The 18,986-nt window shown below is 35.9% G+C and overlaps 1 protein-coding gene across 1 annotated transcript in view; it reads right to left on the minus strand.

The window, feature by feature from the left end:
* Positions 1 to 7,524: 7,524 nt before the first annotated feature.
* PI15 (peptidase inhibitor 15) overlaps positions 7,525 to 18,986 on the minus strand; it is a 31,425-nt gene continuing 19,963 nt past the window's right edge. Inside the window, exons 3-6 of the mRNA XM_006075581.3 lie at positions 12,690 to 12,808; positions 11,408 to 11,540; positions 11,172 to 11,287; positions 7,525 to 8,383 (exon numbers count right to left, since the gene is read on the minus strand). Of these exons, the coding sequence (XP_006075643.1) occupies positions 8,248 to 8,383; positions 11,172 to 11,287; positions 11,408 to 11,540; positions 12,690 to 12,808 (504 nt within the window). The 3' untranslated portion in view covers positions 7,525 to 8,247. The remainder of the gene's footprint in view (positions 8,384 to 11,171; positions 11,288 to 11,407; positions 11,541 to 12,689; positions 12,809 to 18,986) is intronic.

Genomic DNA, 18,986 nt, shown 5'->3' on the forward strand with positions numbered 1-18,986 from the left:
AAGAGGCTTACATTCTGGCGGGAGAGATATGGAGGGCAGAAAAGTGTCAATTGGAAGGGGGCCCATATTGAAGTGAGAGAGAAAGAAACCCTTGTGACTGTCTGGGAGAATAATGTCCTGGTCTGTTTGTAGAACAAGAGAGAAGTCTGAGGTGGGGATAAACTTGGCAGAAGGGAAGAAGCGAAGTCGGTGCAGAGTGAGCTGCAGGGATAATGGGAGAAAAGGATGTTGGAGAACGAGGTAGAAGCCAGCCAAGCCATAAGTGGTGATAAAGCACTGTGTTTTATTAAATGCTTGGGGATGTCTTTGGAAGGTGTTGTGTAGGAAAGTCATTAGATGTGCTTTATTTTCAAAAAGAGCAGTGCAGATGGCATATTGTGGTGGGCTATCAGAGAGAAAGGTGGAAGCAGAGAAACATGCTGGGAAGCTGCCAGCCTTTAGACCTGTTTCCTCCAAACTGTTTAGTTGTGCACCCTTATTTGTAGAAAGTTCTAGATCTTGCACTCCCACTATATACAATATAAATATACCACATGCTAATATATACTAGACAGTTTTCTATGCACTAGTATGTGTGCACTATGAAATAGAGATAAGTAAAATATTTAAACAAATGCAGGAACCAGAAATCAAATTGCCAACATTCACCATATCATGGAGAATGCAAAGGAATTCCAGAAAAACATCTACTTCTGCTTTATTGACTACAGTAAAGCCTTTGATTGTGTGGATCACAAGAAACTGTGGAAAATTCTTAAAGAGATGGTTATGCCCGATCACCTTACCTGTCTCCTGAGAGACAGGTATATGTCTCCTATATATGGATCAAGAAGCAACAGTTAGAACTGAACATGGAACAAATGGTTCAAAATTGGGAAAGAGTACAAGGTTGTATACTGTCACCCTGTTTATTTATTAATAACTTAAATGCAGACTACATCATGTAAAATGCTGGGCTGGATGAATCATGAATCACAAGCTGCAATTAAGATAGCATGCTGGGAGAAATAACCACCTCAGATATGCAGATGATACCATTCTAATGGCAGAAAGTGAAGAGGACCTAAAGAGCCTCTTCATGAGGGTGAAAGAGGGAAGTGGAAAACCTGGCTTAAAATTCGTCATTCAAAAAACTAAGATAATGGCATCCGGTCCCACCACTTCAAGGCAAATAGAAGGGGGAAAAGTGGAAGCAGTGACCGATTTTATTATCTTAGACTCCTAAATCTCTGTGGATGTTGACTGTGGCCATAAAATTAACACACTTGCTCCTTGGAAGGAAAGCTAGGACAAACCTAGACAGCATATTAAGAAGCAGAGACATCACTCTGCTGACAGAGGTCCAAACAGTCAAAGCTATGGTTTTCCCAGTAGTCATGTATGGATGTGAGTGTTGGACCATAAAGAATGTTGAGTGCTGAAAAATTGATGCCTTCAAACTGTGGTGCTGGAGAAGACTCCTGAGAGTCCCTTGGACTGCAAGGAGATCAAACCAGTCAATCCTAAAGGAAATCAACCTGAATAATCATTGAAAGGACTGATGCTGAAGCCTAAGCTCAAATACTTTGACCACCTGATGAGAAGAGCCAACTCATTGGAAAAGACTCTGATGCTGGGAAAGATTGAGAGCAAGAGGAGAAGGGGGCAGCAGAGGATGACTCAATGAACCTGAGTTAGAGCAAACTCCGGGAGATAGTGAAGGGCAGGGAAGCCTGGCATGCTACAGTTCAGGTTGCAGACTTAGCAACTGAACATCAGTGGTGAACTGGCCTGGGAGCTCTCCCGTCTCACCAGAGGGAAAATTTGCCTGCTGCAAGGCAGAACCATCTGTAAAACACCAGCCTTCTTGGTCCAACTAGTGACCAGACATGGTGCATCCCCCCACAGGAATGCCTATGGTTTCTCTTCTTGCCCTCAGTATGAAACATGGAAATATTTATGTTCAACTACTGCAGTTTTTCTCAGCCAGAACTTCTTTTTTTTTTTTTAATTATTTATTTATTTATTTATTTTTACTTTATTTTTTAAACTTTACATAATTGTATTAGTTCTCCTCTTTCTCCATGGAAATGTCTTTTGCATTGGGGTCTCAAAATATTTTGTGCAATTAAATAAAAAAAGAATGGAAGAAGGAAGGAAGGAAGCAGGGAAGGCAAGAAAGTTTTACTATTGTAAAACTATTGAAAATCAGGAAATAATTAAATTCATCAATTATGAATTAAAATCTTAAACACAAAACAGTTAATTATAATATTTTATTGAAGGAAAAATAATATAGTGGGGCTCAAAAAGCTACACTTGTTATGCTTTATAAAGTCAGAGGTTTACACAGGTTTTATGTATGTACACATTCATGACATTATATCACAACATCAAAGGCACCTTTTACTGCCACAGTATTAGGTAACGAATAAAAAATATCAAATTAATCTTTTAAAAAATCTAAAATGATACAATCTATTTTAGGATTATGTACATATTTGAAGCATTCAGATATTTTTAAACATGTTCTATATGCATCACAATTATCTCTAATTCTCAAAATATTATGATACCAAAATTCTGTTTGTCAAATAACAAAGCACAATATGCTGTAATCTATAACCAAGCACCAGTTAAAATCAGTGTTAAATGCTCCATCAATTAGTTTGACTTCTAACACATGCAAAGTGAAGTGGGTACTTAAGAATTTAAGATAACCATTGCAAAACTTTTAGGGTCTCCATTTTTTTTTTTTTTGGTCTTTAATTAGTTGATTTCTTTTGAGAAAATGGGGAGAACTGGTTGACTTTGATCAATGTTTTCCTAGTGGGTTTATGGAATCCTAGGGCTCTTAGAAGAAGCTTCTAAGGCACTGGAGAAGGTTTAGTCCATGTTATGCATATTATATATTGGAGCTTTGTATAGGATTGAGATCATACAAAGGGTTTATTGCTTTAAAATACATTTGAAAAGACTAACATGGGAAACTGCTTTAAAGTATATTTCATTTGGTTATGCTAACACAGTTTAAGAAATATCTTTGTTGAAACAGATTATCACACTTTGTGAACTGCACAACTCAAGTGAAAGGTTATCTAAAAATGTTGCTTTCATTAGTTACAGAGGATATAATCCTAAATTTTTATGTATATTTTAAAGTCCAGAAGGAATTTGAATAGAACAATAAAATGTCATCATTAGCTCAATAGTATGACCATAGAGCATTATCAAATTATAGATCAACAAGTAAAAATGGAGAGAGAATCTTTTGATATATGAAAATTGTTTTAATATATAAAAATAAATGATCACTTAAAGTGAAAAAGTTCTCTTCATTAGTTTTACCTCTTATTGTATTTATGATGTAAACAAAATTAAAAATATATTTTATTAATACCTAGTTCAAAAAAAGAACACTGTTAATAAGCACCTCAGGACTAGAATGCCATAAAAAATTATTATTATTTAGGAAAATGGATGTCAAGATATATGTATTACCCTCATAGAAAATTATTTAAATAGAATCAAGCATCTTTAATGTCATCAGAATTACTGAGTATCCAAGAATTTAATATTATGCAACTTAAATTTTCATTGAACTGAAGAAATGGTTTTATTGGCAGGCCAAGTTGCCATCAAGACTTTGTTCTTACAACCACCAGAGGGCGCCAGTGCCTGAAGCACAGTTGGTGTTAGGTGTACTCTAACCTCTAGTTGATAACTTGAATTTTACATTCCAAGTTTAAAAATGCTTTTTAAAAAGATGGATAACTTCTAAGAAATATATTTACATTTTGTAACACCCAAATAATGTTGGATTATTGTATAAAAATAGAGCGCACTGGCTTATTTTGGTTAAGATTCATTTAACAGGACGTTATTAAGATTTCTAAATCAGGAATTGAAAGGACATCATTTGTAATTATGAATAAAAAGAGACTTCTTAACCTACTAACACTAACAATTCATTTAGCACCACATATATAGCACCAGAATAGATACTGATAGTTCACACTTATTAAAAACATTAATTGCAAAGAAACTTCAAAATTAAAGCAAGTATATGGTGGTTGTAATGAATTTTCAGCACCATTAACCAGTGAACTGTGTAACTTTCTAAGTTGTTGACTGACCTCTCATAAGTCAAAGTTAGAAGATGAAAGAATTTTAAAAAATCATTTTGCATGTGTTTAAATGTCTTCCCTCACACATATAACAATACAAAAAAATGCAAATATAAAACAAAGATAATATTAGACATTGATAGAAGTCTAATTTTACTCTCCCTAAACACTTCCATAGGAAACAGCTTCCTATGGAATAGGAATCCAAGATTGGTGTCCTATGCTACTGCAGAACATTGGGAATGTTGTTATACAAAGGGGAGAAAACAGACCCCAGTTTAAGCATGACTTTTCCTTCCTGAACACATTCACATGATCTGTTTAACTTATGTATTCACTTAATAAGCAGGATATGAACACAGAACACTTGAACTGGCCTAAATATGTTTTTGATTGCTTATGTAGATGTTATAAGTAGATCTAACACAAGCACATACTAATTAGAAAAATATATATTGTTTCAATTCAAATATTCTGAGTAAATTATACTGATTGAATTTTCCCTACTGTTTGGTCAGCTCTGTGCTAAAACTTCATGGAACTTTAAAATGAGTATTTCCACGAAAGTTTCGAATGAACTGCCAAGCGAACTTGGTAGGGAAGTCCTAACAGACCATGGAAGTGATGCTGCTTAGACTACAGGACAGGAAAAAAAACAACAAAACATGATAACAATGAAAATTGTTTCTGCCACATTTTAAAAGCAAACTTACCTACCATAACCAGGAACATTAAGAATATGCCTACCTACACAAGTCAAACACAATTCTGTAAAGGAATCCATCAGTTTAACAGATCAACTTGTAATTTTTCCAGTCTTTTGATGACATGGAAACCAAAAAAATTGATGTTATGACAGAATTTTTTTAATTTTTCTACTGAATAAAGGATGTAATGAAAAATCCATACCAAAGATAAAATTCAGTGCTGTAGAATATGTATGCCAATCACCATGTCGAATGAAACCTATTGAAATGAAAACCTCAATACTATTTAAAGCTGCTTTTATGAAATAGCTTATGCCCAGACCCTTTTTCCCTCTGGGAGTTACAGTGAGAAATAGCTACCCTAGCACCATTGTTGCATGCTGTGAAAAGTATGACCCTCTGGGCTGATTCAAGCAAACGTTCATTTGGTTTAGCCTAGAAAATAAAACATTTCATATGGCCACTTTATATTACTAACTTTAAGAAGCACAGATAGAATAACAAATATACCCGTTACATTTTCAGCTCAGTTGTTAAGTTATAAATAAACTTATATTTGGAAAGGACTGTTGTGTACAAGTTTATGAGTATGTGGTTCCAAGTCTTAATCTGATATATATGGTGCTTTATCTGGATTGTTGATGCACTCAAAGCTTTGTATTTAAGACATTTTTGTCTTAATGAAATATGGAAAGGTGAGGTTCCTCTAATTCTTGCAATACTAGACTGTTAATTCTAAAAACCCATTCATATAAAAACTTATTACACTATAGCCATTATATAAGAAGCTGGTATAAATACACAAAGATAAGACAGAATTTCTGCCAAAGAGGAGCTCATGAAAGACCTAATTTTATCTCAAATAAAAGCTTCACAACATTAATGATCATTTTAATATTCATGATTTTCTATTAATATGGTAATTTTACCTTCAAATGAACTTCTGTGAATCATGTGGCAAATAGCATTATTCTTTTTGAGACCTGAGAAATCAAGCCACACAAGTAAACCAGCAATAGGATGGAACTGATTAAAACCATTTTTTTGGTTTAATAGTTATTTTACTACTTCTGTAGAACTAGTTTAGGAAACTCAAGAAAGACTATCTAGATAAAGCAAACAAATATTCCACTAATGAGCTTTCTCTCCAATTGCCTGTATATATTAGCTAAAAGTTGGTTTGAGACCTGACTCTTCCTGTTATTTCTGTTCTTCATATTAGTCTCCAAAAATACTTATTTTTAATAAAGTCTATATATGTTCCCACAAAAGCAAAGTCATTTGATAGGAAAACATTTGGTCAGATTCAGTGTGTGAAAGAAATCTGGCCAATTATTTGTCATCATGAAAACCTGAACTCCAGATGCTGGATAATCCCCCATTGGATTTAATTAACTATCTGTCATCTTTCAATGAATCTACACTAAGAAACTGCAAATGTGTAGAGAATTTTAAACAAGTAGCTTCCTTCTGTTATTTGTACTCTGGAACTAATTGTGTTTACTGATTCTGTAATTCTACTGCAGCATTATATAACTTGAACCACACACACACATGCATGCACATGTAAAATGTAATGTGTTAAGTGTCTTGATCCATGTGTTGACTTTCTCCTCTCTGAAAGTGATTTGGAAATAAACATTTCCAAAATCACATGACTGAAATTTTCACAGTGATTTGCTTTCCACCATGCTTCACTTTTGGGGCTTCCCAGTTTGTTCAGTGGTAAAGAATCCACCTGCCAATGCAGGAGACACAGGAGATGCAAGTTCAATCTCTAATTCAGAAAGATCCCCTGGAGAAGGAAATGGCAACCCACTCCAGTATTCTTGCCTGGAGAATCCTATGGACAAAGGAGGCTGGTGGGCTACAGTCCACAGGATTGCAAAGAGTCAGACACTACTGAAGCAACTGAGCATGCACACACGCAAACAATGCAGAACTGAAAAATATTCTTCTACTTAGATATGGTAATAAAATTTGGTACTTAGTGCTTAGAAAATCATCTGAAGAGGCCCCTTTCACAAAATCATAGCTGTCTGTGGTGTGTACATGAGATTTTCCACATGATACTCAAGGACCATCATGCTGAATGATTCTCATCAAATAAGGACAAGCAGAACAATGGAGAGCAGGAAATATCCTTGGCACCTGCATGTTTCTTTCTGGTATCCCTCACCTCCTGCTCACAGGCTTCAAGGTATACTAAACCTTCAGGATATGCCTTTCTGAGGCTCTCCGTGTGTGTTTGTGTTTGTGTGTGTGTGTGTGTGTGCGCGTGTGTGTGCATGCATGTGTGCAGTAACCCTATTTCCGTGGGTTTGCATGCCTGTCTCCTGAATCTTACTTCTCTTGGACCTCGTCAGTTCACTTAGGTCTTGCTTTCCACCTTCCAAAACAACTATTTACACTCACAGTTGTTCATTCTTCCCTGCCTCATTTAGTTCCAAGTACTATAGCTACATTTTCATGCTAACCAGGAGACTTACATATTACACGGTGTGGCCTATCATCTATTCCACCTACATGTGAACATCGTTGGTTTCACTTCCTCAAATTTACATGAAAAATCAATTTGTTAACAAAATAACATTTTTACAGCAAGATATTGAGTTGGCCAAAAAGTTCATTTGTTTCCCCGTAACATCACAGAAAAACCCGAACAAACTTTTTGGGCAACCCAATAATTAGGCTGCATTATTTCCTGAATATTTTTGTGAGCTTATTGAAGACAGGAATTATGTCTTGTTATCCTTGCATGATCAGAACATAACTAGCAGAGTGCCTTGCCCATCATAACCACTCCACACATGATTACTGGTTCAATAAAAGAGGTTAAGCAAAATAAATGTGTTCAACCTTACATAAATTGAGAATATCTTTTGGTGGACCCAAATAAAACAAAATATTTCCATAATGAAATCTGTGGTTCTTAATTAAATTATTATATCTAGATATCATGGAGTTTTATTAGTAGTTTGCAAGTGATCAGTTTTGGGATATTAAAGAAATGGGTGCAGGAGATATCCTACCACCTAACATATTGTTTAGAATAGGATTTTTAAAAAATTCCTCCAAGCTAACTACAAAATCAAACTATGTATGTATGTGTATTTGTAGGCCAAATATATGTTCTATTTGTTAGGAATGTAACATAATTTCTTTGGAAAACAAGCTTTGGAATTGGATGCATCAACTATGTCAATACTACATACACAGTATTTTAATTTAGACTTAGAGGTCAGAAAATAGAAATGGATGTTTGATTACCTTAAAGGATTAAACAAACATACAAGATAAACACTAATCTTTACAATGAATAATAAAAGGAAAACAAGATTATGATAAAATATGTATAATATGTGCAAAACTCAATATATATATATGCCTATGATTCCCAGAAACCATTATATTTCCTGGAGGAAAAGATAAGCTTATTTAAACCAATACAGGTAGTTTGACGTTACACCTGGAAAGCAGAGATTGTCAGTACAAGACCCTCCATAACTTGGAGGGCAAGCTGAACATGGTACCCCTACTTTATATGGTGCTTCTCCAATCCAGTTGCCCCTAGGAAAAAAAAGAAGAGAGCATAAGTGTTACTTGCTCATTTTTTAAAATCTCATTGTCCTTAAGCACATGATCACACATTGACGTGTGATGACATTTTCAGAAGTGTGTCATTTTTAGAAAAACACTGAAAGTTACATCCATTTCTTATTTCTCTAGCAATTTATTCTATATATCTTACTTTAAAAATACTTTCTTTCTGAGTAAGTTAATATCATGTTAATTTACAATAATTTACAATGCATGGTGACATTATTAGTCAACCCACATCTGACTTGATGCTCTATCCATCAGCACAGCTGCCTCTTTCCTACTGCAGCCTTCCAGAACACATATGCTGTGTCCTCTTAAATGTACTTTTTAAAAAGTCATGCTAATGCTATTATAAAGATAGTAAAATACATACAAATACATATATATATATATGTGTGTTTGTGTGTACGTGCTCAGTTGCTCAGTTTTGTTCAGTTCTTTAGGACCCCATGGACTGTAGCCCAGTAGGCTCCTCAGTCCATGAGATTTTCCAGGCAAGAAAACTGGAATAGGTTGTCGTTTCCTCCTCCAGGGGATCTTCCCGATCCAGGGATCAAACCCTCCTCTCTTACGTCTCTTGCATTGGCAGGTGGGTTCTTTACCACTAGTGCCACCTGGGAAGCCCATATACAGTATATGTACAATTCGGGGAGGCTTAGAAACAGTGACATGAGCAAGAAGTTGTCATAAGCACAAAAAATAGGTTTTAAGAGTTCAAAGGCTTTCTTTCTAAAGTTGAATAGTTTAGATTCTCAGTATTCATAAAATGAGACATGGAAAACTCAGAGAATAATGGCTTACAGAAGCAGCCATTAAAGATGATTCCAAAACATTTTCCCATATGTAAACTCACAGTTATAATTTTTAGCAATACTGTTAATTTTTTAAAATAATGCTAAACACATTTAACTGAATGTTGTCAATATTTTCCTTCATCTTGATGGCCATAATGATACACCAAATTCAGCATTTAGGATAAAAACAGTCACAACGTCTTACTGTTACTAAGCTCTTTTAGCTATGATGGAGGAAGCAATGAATTTATTTACAGTAGCATGGTGATTAGCAACTACAGTTCTAACAGATAACCACAGAGCCAGAAGTGTGAAGGAAACTGAATGGTCAGGAGAAAATGTGGTGTGTGGTGGGTTGAAGATAAAACAACAGTGGAAAAGCTAAAATATCGAGCCATTGGGGAAGCTCCATATTCAATAGTAAATCAGTCAGTGGATAAACATATTTTAATTTTTATCCTTTCAGGCTAATTCATTTTCATTCTCTCATTTCTCTCTTTCTCTCCAACCACCCGACCCCCAACCACCACCCAACCCTGTATTTCTTTTTTCCCTGATAAACAGTTTGGCTTGAGATAACTTTATGCTGCTATTCAACTATCAGTCGGAATTTTTAAACTTTCTTCACTGCCTGTTTCAAAAAATGGTTCTCTGTTACAGCAAATACACCATACTAACACAATATCTTAATCTCTTAGACATAAAACAATCAGACATCTCATCAATAATATTGCAAAAATCCCATCATTGGCCAAAAACAGAATAGCCAAATGAATGTAATAAAAGCCTCTTTCACTAGAGAACTGCCTGGCCTATTTATGTCAGAAAGAAGAGTTAGAGTCTTAATAGGAAAATATAAGGTGCATAACTGAAAATATCAAACAAATGCACAGTTTTAATGCTTTTCATGATGCAGTCACATTTTACTTTCCAAATCTTACTATTCTAATAACTGTGGAGAGGGGACCATTGGGAAAATCGCTATTTTTCTAACTTTGCAAAAACACTGCCCCTGGCATACAACCATATAAATGAGTAATGCAGTTATTTGTGAAATGTTTTCTCATTCCCTCCCCATACTGGCAAAGCTGGAGAAAAATCTTTGTTTGGGACTTACTTTGGAAGACACCAGGCGTGTCATAAATCCTTTGCACATTTTAGTATTTACTCCAAAAGGGAAAAGACTCATGTATAAATACTGGAACACTTTATCCAAAGAGTCATTGTTATCAAAAAGGCATTTTATCAAATGTCAACAAATGCTTGTTTATCCTCATAATACAAAAGAATGCTCATAAATATAAAATACAACTATATTTTACAATATTTGATCAGTTTTCACAATATGAAATATACAATTTTATGTGTGCCACAGGATGAAATTACTGAATTTTTTATACTGAAGTTTAAATCATGGCACAGCTTTCATTAAAAAGATGTCATAGCATTTAAATTTTCCCTTCTGATTCTGAAAGCCTCCTTAACCACCTATGGAAAAAATAAACTGTGATTTTAATTCTACCCTTAAAAGAAAGAAGAAGTGCTTGTTTTCTTTTCCTAGTGAAAAAGTTAAGCCAACATTCTAGGAATGATTGATGAGAATACGGTGATGTTGATAAATTCCCTAGAAGATCCTTGCCTGAGACTTTTATATAAGCTATCAAAAGCCTGGAATCACATGTTTATTTTATAATTACCAGGTCTAAAGAAAGATGAGGAGGAGAATTTAGTGAATCTCCAAATCACAAATTGTCTTGCCCAAAATTTTAATCTCGAATCCTTGTGAAAAGAAATATTTCAGCTTTTAACATTTTTGATATATGAGAAGACGGAAGATTTGAGGATCTGAGCTTGTTAGTTAAGTCTTACTCATATTATTTACCTGTTAAAAATATCTATCAGACTGAAGATACTTAACATCATTAAGGATTTCAGGAAGTAGAAGCCAACCAGATACTTACTTTGGGGCATAGTTGCATACCAAATAAACTGCACGGCGCCATACAGCTCCCCAAACATTTATGTTCTGACAAGTATGAATTGCACATCCTATTCGATTGGAGGTGGCCCAAACCATCTGAGAAAGTAAACCGATATACCATTATTAGAATCAGGAGTTAAGAAAACACAGGTTCACCAAAATCAAAAGAGCGTTTTTTAAAAAAGAATGAATCAGAACTGAACAAGACAAAATAACCTGTGTATAATGTGTGCACATGGGGCCGAAACATCTCATAGGACATCGGGGATTGCAATCCTGGGGATATGGAAAGGCGTAGTCTTTCACTTCATCATACCATGGCTTGACCAACTGGAGAATAGAGCGGTATCTAAATATCAAGAAACACAATGAGAACTCACAGTACAGCAGTGGCAATGTGTAGTGGACTCACACTCAATTACAAGTTAATTGTTCTTTTGCAGGCTATTAATGGCAAATCAAGAGCATATCCACCCCCTCACAATAACCATCACCACCCAGCAGAATCCTCTGTTCCTCCCAGTAGAGCCAAGCATGAAAATGTTCAGGCCCGGAGCAAGTGATCCTATATTTGTTTAATTATGAGTCTGGTTGTTTCAAAAAGAGAAATGCAAATCTTTCAGGAATTATCATCTTTACCTTGTATTTACCAATGTCAGAAATGTCTTCCATTGGAATCTTATACATAATTAAAAATTAGATATTAAAAAAAGCTGCGATACTAGACTCAGAGTGGTTTCCCCCCTTAAAGTTGTATCATTCTAATTTAGTGAGAATTCACCCAATTTTCCTCCCCTGTATGGAAGGGAATGAGTCTTTGAATGTTGGATGGTGACCTCTCACAGTGTAGAAAAATTATCCTGTTACCGGAAGCAGCTTCATTCACAGTTGCATAGACTTGCATATACATATATGTGCATATGCATGTAAATACATTGAATTTGTATAACACATATATAGGAATATGCAAACACGGGAAAGCTGCATACATAATAATGGCTTCTGCCACTGTCAGGGGATTTTTCTGAACTAGAAGAGATAGGATAAGGATACAACCTGAATCTTTCAAAGATTCTGTGAGATTAGTGTAGAATTCACTTTTCACTTTCATGCATTGGAGAAGGAAAAGGCAACCCACTCCAGTGTTCTTGCCTGGAGAATCCCAGGGATGGGGGAGCTTGGTGGGTTGCCATCTATGGGGTGGCACAGAGACAAGACTGAAGCGACTTAGCAGCAGCAGCAGCAGTGTAGAATAGATTAAGGGATGGTGTTCCAAGGGTGAAAGAGAAAACTGGGGTTTTTTTTAGGCTTTTTAAAAAATTTAAATAATTTTTGAAGACATCTAAAACAGTCATAGGCCAAGCATCAGTGACTGACATATAGTGAGTTCTCAATAATCACTTGTAGATGTTACTTGAAATTGATGCTACTAACACTTGGAGTCCATAGGCAATAAAAAGTTATCTGGATAAACAGTATCAGTGAAACTATTTCTTACCTTCCAGTTCGTACAGATAGATTTTGACCCAAAAATCTCAATAAGTAAGAAGGTCCATGGTCCCAAATGCAGGTAGCTGCCCAAGCCTCTGCAGACTTTGCAAGATTTTCATCCCAAACCTGTGTAAGGGAAAAAAAAAAAAAAAAAAAAAACCTTCAGCTTACTGAGTTTGCTAGTAACAAACAAAAAGAGGCAAGAAAGAATGCTACCATTTCCTAAAGTTCTTTATCTTCTACTTCCTGACTAAAAGAAAGCAAGATTAGACCATTGTTATTTAAAGTTCTACAATACAGTATGGTTATTCCTCAAAAATCTTTATTGTTTTAACACTGTCATCTAGACCCAAAGTCCAGATATCAATTTTAGTAAAGGATAGGTTAAGCAAAATATCGTGTCTAGATGTAACTTGGAGACAACTCCTACTGTAAAGTTTGAGTCTACCAGCGTCAAATGATTTCCCTGGAGTTTATTCAGAGGTATTAATATATCTCAAAAATTAATATGATCAAATTTATTCAAATAATGAACCAAAACTGACAATGTATAATATTATAACTTTTATTGAGATATAATTGATATGTAACAATATATGCTTCAAATGTACAACTTAATGATTTTTATATATGCGTATATTGTGAAATTATCATCACAAGAAGTCTAATTAACATTCATCACCACACACAGTTCAAATTTTTTTTCTTGTGAAGAGAGCTTTTAAATTCTATTTTTTAGCAACATTCAAATATATAATACAGTACTACAAATATACTCACCATACTGTATATTACATCCCCAGGAATTATTTTATAACTGCAAGTTTGTACCTTTCACCCACCCCCAACCTCATCTCTGGCAACCACCTATCTGTTCTCTAGATCTATGAATTCAGTGTTGTTTTTGTTATTGTTGTTTTTAGATTTCACATTTATGTGACATCATATGTTGTCTTTTTCTGATTTATTTCACTTAGCATAATGCCTTTAAGTTCCATCGATGCTGTCACAATGGCAAGATTTCCTTGTTTCTTATAGTATTCTGGACATTATAATTTCTTATAGTTTCTTATAATTATTCAGGATATTCTTATAATATCCTGAATAATATTCCACTTATCCACTTATCTGTTGATGATAATTTAGGCTGCTTCCATGTCTTGGCTATTGTAAACAGTGCCACTATGAACATGGGGGTGAATGTATCCTTTTGAGTTAGTATTTTAGTTTCCTTCAGATGAATACCTAGAAGTAGAATTGCTATATCTTATGACCAACCTAGATAGCATATTCAAAAGCAGAGACATTACTTTGCCAACAAAGGTTCGTCTAGTCAAGGCTATGGTTTTTCCTGTGGTCATGTATGGATGTGAGAGTTGGACTGTGAAGAAGGCTGAGCGCCGAAGAATTGATGCTTTTGAACTGTGGTGTTGGAGAAGACTCTTGAGAGTCCCTTGGACTGCAAGGAGATCCAACCAGTCCATTCGGAAGGAGATCAGCCCTGGGATTTCTTTGGAAGGAATGATGCTAAAGCTGAAACTCCAGTACTTTGGCCACATCATGCGAAGAGTTGATTCATTGGAAAAGACCCTGATGCTGGGAGGAATTGGGGGCATGAGGAGAAGGGGATGACAGAGGATGAGATGGCTGGATGGCATCACTGACTCGATGGACGTGAGTCTCAGTGAACTCCGGGAGTTGGTGATGGACAGGGAGGCCTGGTGTGCTGCGATTCATAGGGTCGCAAAGAGTCGGACATGACTGAGTGACTGATCTGATCTGATCTGATAGTAGTTCTATTTTTATTTTGGGGGAGACATTCTATACTGTTTTCCACAGTGTTGGCACCAATTTCCATTTCCATCTACAGTGCACAAGACTCCCTTTCTCCATATCCTCTCCAACATTTTTTATGTCTTGAGTCTTTGACAATAGCCATCCTAACAGGTATGAGATGATGTCTCATTGTAGTTTGGATTTGCATTTATGCCAAATTTTAAAGGTTAAACTACATCTAAGTATAATATGATATAATTTGATATGTTGTGTCATTTGAATATTTTATAGTAATAATAATATTAGAATTGTCATGAACTGGAAACAGATGTATTTAATATAACAATGTATTTAACTAAAAGGAAATTAATTTAGCGACTTTGAAATAAAATAGTAAAAACAATAACTGGTGAACCCTTCAAGAGACACTTTCATCCTAGGAAACCATGGCACCCACCCTCAAAAAAGATTTGTTAGTTAAAAAATTGTCTTAAATTAGAAAAATGAAGTTATGTTACATAAATCTATCTAGAATTATACTAAAAGATATTCACTCACAAAGTTACATAAATCAGAACTATTGAGAAAGGATCTGGAGTAATTCTATGGTGACAGTGGCCACATCTCCACTGTCTATGTAGAAAGAAAGATAATTCAGAAAGAACTTTCTTTTAAATATCTAGAATATAATCTGCCCATTTGAGGATTAAGTTAAATATGGCAAGATATCACATAATACCCTTTTAAAACTTTGGCCACCTGATGGGAAGAGCCAACTCATTGGAAAAGATGCTGATGCTGGGAAAGACTGAGGGTAGGAGGAGAAGGGGGCAGCAAAGGATGACATGATTGGATGGCATCATCGACTCAATGGACATGAGTTTGAGCAAACTCTGAGAGATAGTGAAGGACAGGGAATCTTGGTGTGCTGCTATTCATTGGGTGGCAAAGAGTCAGACATGACTTAGTGACTGAAAAACAACCTTTTAATAGATGAGTAATCAATGTTACAGAGTACCTGATGAACTATGGATAGAGGTTCGTGACATTGTACTGGAGGCAGTGATCAAGACCATCCCCAAGAAAAAGAAATGCAAAAAGCAAAATGGCTGCCTGAGGAGGCCTTACAAATAGGTGTGAAAAGAAGAGAAGTGAAAAACACAGGAGATATACCTGTTTGAATGCAGAGTTCCAACAAATAGCAAGGAGAGATAAGAAAGCCTTCCTCAGTAATCAGTGCAAAGAAATAGAGGAAAACAATAGAAAGGGAAAGACTAGAGATCTCTTCAAGAAAATTAGAGATACCAAGGGAAAATTTTATGCAAAGATGGGCTCAATAAAGGACAGAAATGGTATGGACCTAACAAAAGCAAAAGAAGAGGTGGCAAGAATACACAGAAGTACAAAAAACATCTTCATGACCCAGATAATCACGATGGTGTGATCACTCACCTAGAGTCAGATATCCTGGAATGTGAAGTCAAGTGGTCCTTAGAAAGCATCACTACGAACAAAGCTAGTGGAGGTGATGGAATTCCAGTTGAGCTATTTCGAATCCTAAAAGATGATGCTGTGAAAGTGCTGCACTCAATATGTCAGCAAATTTGGAAAACTCAGCAGTGGCCAGAGGACTGGAAAAGGTCAGTTTTCATTCCAATCCCAAAGAAAGGCAATGCCAAAGAATGCTCAAACTACCACACAATTACACTCATCTCACATGCTGGTAAAGTAATGCTCAAAATTCTCCAAGCCAGGATTCAGCAATACGTGAACCATGAACTTCCAGACGTTCAAGCTGGATTTAGAAAAGGCAGAGGAACCAGAGATCAAATTGCCAACATGCGCTGGATCATGGAAAAAGCAAGAGAGTTCCAGAAAAGCATCTATTTCTGCTTTATTGACTATGCCAAAGCCTTTGACTGTGTGGATCACAGCAAACTGTGGAAAATTCTTCAAGAGATGGGAATACCAGACCACCTGACCTGCCTCTTGAGAAATTTGTATGCAGGTCAGGAAGCAACAGTTAGAACTGGACATGGGACAACAGACTGGTTCCAAATCGGGAAAAGAGTACATCAAGGCTGTATATTTTCACCCTGCTTATTTAACTTATATGCAGAGGACATCAGGAGAAACACTGGGCTGGAAGAAGCACAAGCTGGAATCAAGATTGCCGGGAGAAATATCAATAACCTCAGATATGCAGATGACACCACCCTTATGGCAGAAAGCAAAGAAGAACTAAAGAGCCTCTTGATGAAAGTGAAATTGAGTGAAAAAGTTGGCTTAAAACTCAACATTCAGAAAACTAAGATCATGGCATTTAGTCCCATCACTTCGTGGCAAATAGATGGGGGAAAAGTGGAAACAGTGTCAGACTTTATTTTGGAGGGCTCCAAAATCACTGCAGATGGTGACTGCAGCCATGAAATTAAAAGATTCGTACTCCTTGGAAGGAAAGTTATGTCCAACCTAGAGGTCTGTCTAGTCAAGGCTATGGTTTTTCCAGTAGTCATGTATGGATGTGAGAGTTGGACTAGAAAGAAAGCTGAGCACTGAAGAATTGATGCTTTTGAACTGTGGTGTTGGAGAAGACTTGAGAGTCCCTTGGACTGCAAGGAGATCTAACCAGTCCATTCTAAAGGAGATCAGTCCTGAGTGTTCATTGGAAGGACTGATGTTAAGCTGAAACTCCAGTACTTTGGCCACATGATGCAAAGAACTGACTCATTTGAAAAGACCCTGATGCTGGGAAAGATTGAAGGCAGCAGGAGAAGGGGACAACAGAGGATGAGATGGTTGGATGGCATCACCAACTCAATGGACATGAATTTGGGTAGACTCCGGGAATTGGTGATGAACAGGGAGCCCTGGTGTGCTGTAGTCCATAGGGTCACAAAGAGCTGGAGACGACTGAGTGACTGAACTGAACTGAATCAATGTTAAGGGCTCCCTAGGTGGTTTAGTGCTAAAGAATCTGTCTGCCAATGAAGGAAATGCAGGTTCAATCCCTGGGTCAGGAATATCCCCTGGAAAAGTAAATGTCAACCCAATCCCACATTCTTACCTGGGAAATCCTAAGGACAGAGAAGCCTGACAGGCTACAGTCCATGAGGTTGCAAAAGAATTGGACACAACATAGTGACTAAACACATACATACAATCTATGTTAAATATGGTATAATTAAATGGAACATGTTAATTCTATAATATTTTAATAAAAAGTGTCTGTTTCTTTATGTACTTGGTTTTTCTTTGAATTGATATAACATTCTTTTACAATTATGAAAAATGTTTTGTATTATGTTTTTCACAGTTATTAAGTTCATAAATTATTATAAGGACCTTGATGCTGGGAAAGATTGAAGGCAGGAGAAGGGGACGACAGAGGATGAGATGGTTGGATAGCATCACCGACACAATGGACATGAGTTTGAGCAGGCTCCAGGAGTTGGTGATGGACAGGGAAGCCTGGTGTGCTGCAGTCCATGGGGTCGCAAAGAGTTGGACATGACTGAGCAACTGAAGTGAACTGAACTGAACTAATAAATTATTACTTCAAATTTCTTTGTTTTATCTGCAAAAATCTGCACAAAATATCAATAATATAAAATAAATTTATACTGAAAATCATAGTATTCTAGGACTGAAATTAACTTTTAAAAGGGTTTCTCTATTTAAGGATTTGAGTATTTATTCTTCTGATATTTTTAATGAAATATGAATTTATAAAATATGGATTACAGTTCATCAAAATGCAAAACAGCACAATTACCTCACTAATGAATTTTAAATGGAATAGCATCAACAAATTATGTCCCATGAACTAAGTATTATTTACACATTGAAGTATAGTGCATTCAGAATAATAACTGCCAAAAACATAATTTTTCTGTGTTTTTATACAGTCATTTGAGAAATATCTTTCTTACAGTCTTTCTTTTTAAAGATTTTTTTTTCATGTGGACAATTTTTTTGTAGTCTTTATTGAATTTGTTGTAATATCGCTTCTGTTTTATGTTGGGATTTTTCTGGCCTTGGGTCATGTGGAAGCTTAACTCCCTGAGAGAGATTGAACCCATGCCCCCTGTAGTGTGGAAGGCAAAGTCTTAACCACTGGACTACCAGGGAAGTCCCTTTCTTATAGTCTTGTCTAAAATATCAGGACTGCATAGCACAAATAATACTGAAAATAAAATATTCTGCATTCTAAGTCTACTGTTAAGACCATCTGCAACTGAGGACATATCAGTTATTCTGTGTCCCAGTTAGTTATAGACATATAACTGTCTCCCAGTTAACTCATCTATAAATAAGGAGAGGAGATGAAGCCATCTCTACAGTCTCTTTCCTCTCCAGCATCTTACGATTTAACATACCTGAGTAGCCCCAGCATCAGGACCAAGAAGATCTATTATATTGGCTTACAAATTGTTCAGTTCTAGCCTTTTCCACACCACAGACAGAATAAAGCTAGATTCTTTACAAAATAATTTAAAATATTTAAGGTAGTGAACAAATTTAATTT

The sequence above is a fragment of the Bubalus bubalis genome, chromosome 15 (genome assembly GCF_019923935.1).
Source record: "Bubalus bubalis isolate 160015118507 breed Murrah chromosome 15, NDDB_SH_1, whole genome shotgun sequence".
NCBI lineage: Eukaryota > Metazoa > Chordata > Mammalia > Artiodactyla > Bovidae > Bubalus > Bubalus bubalis.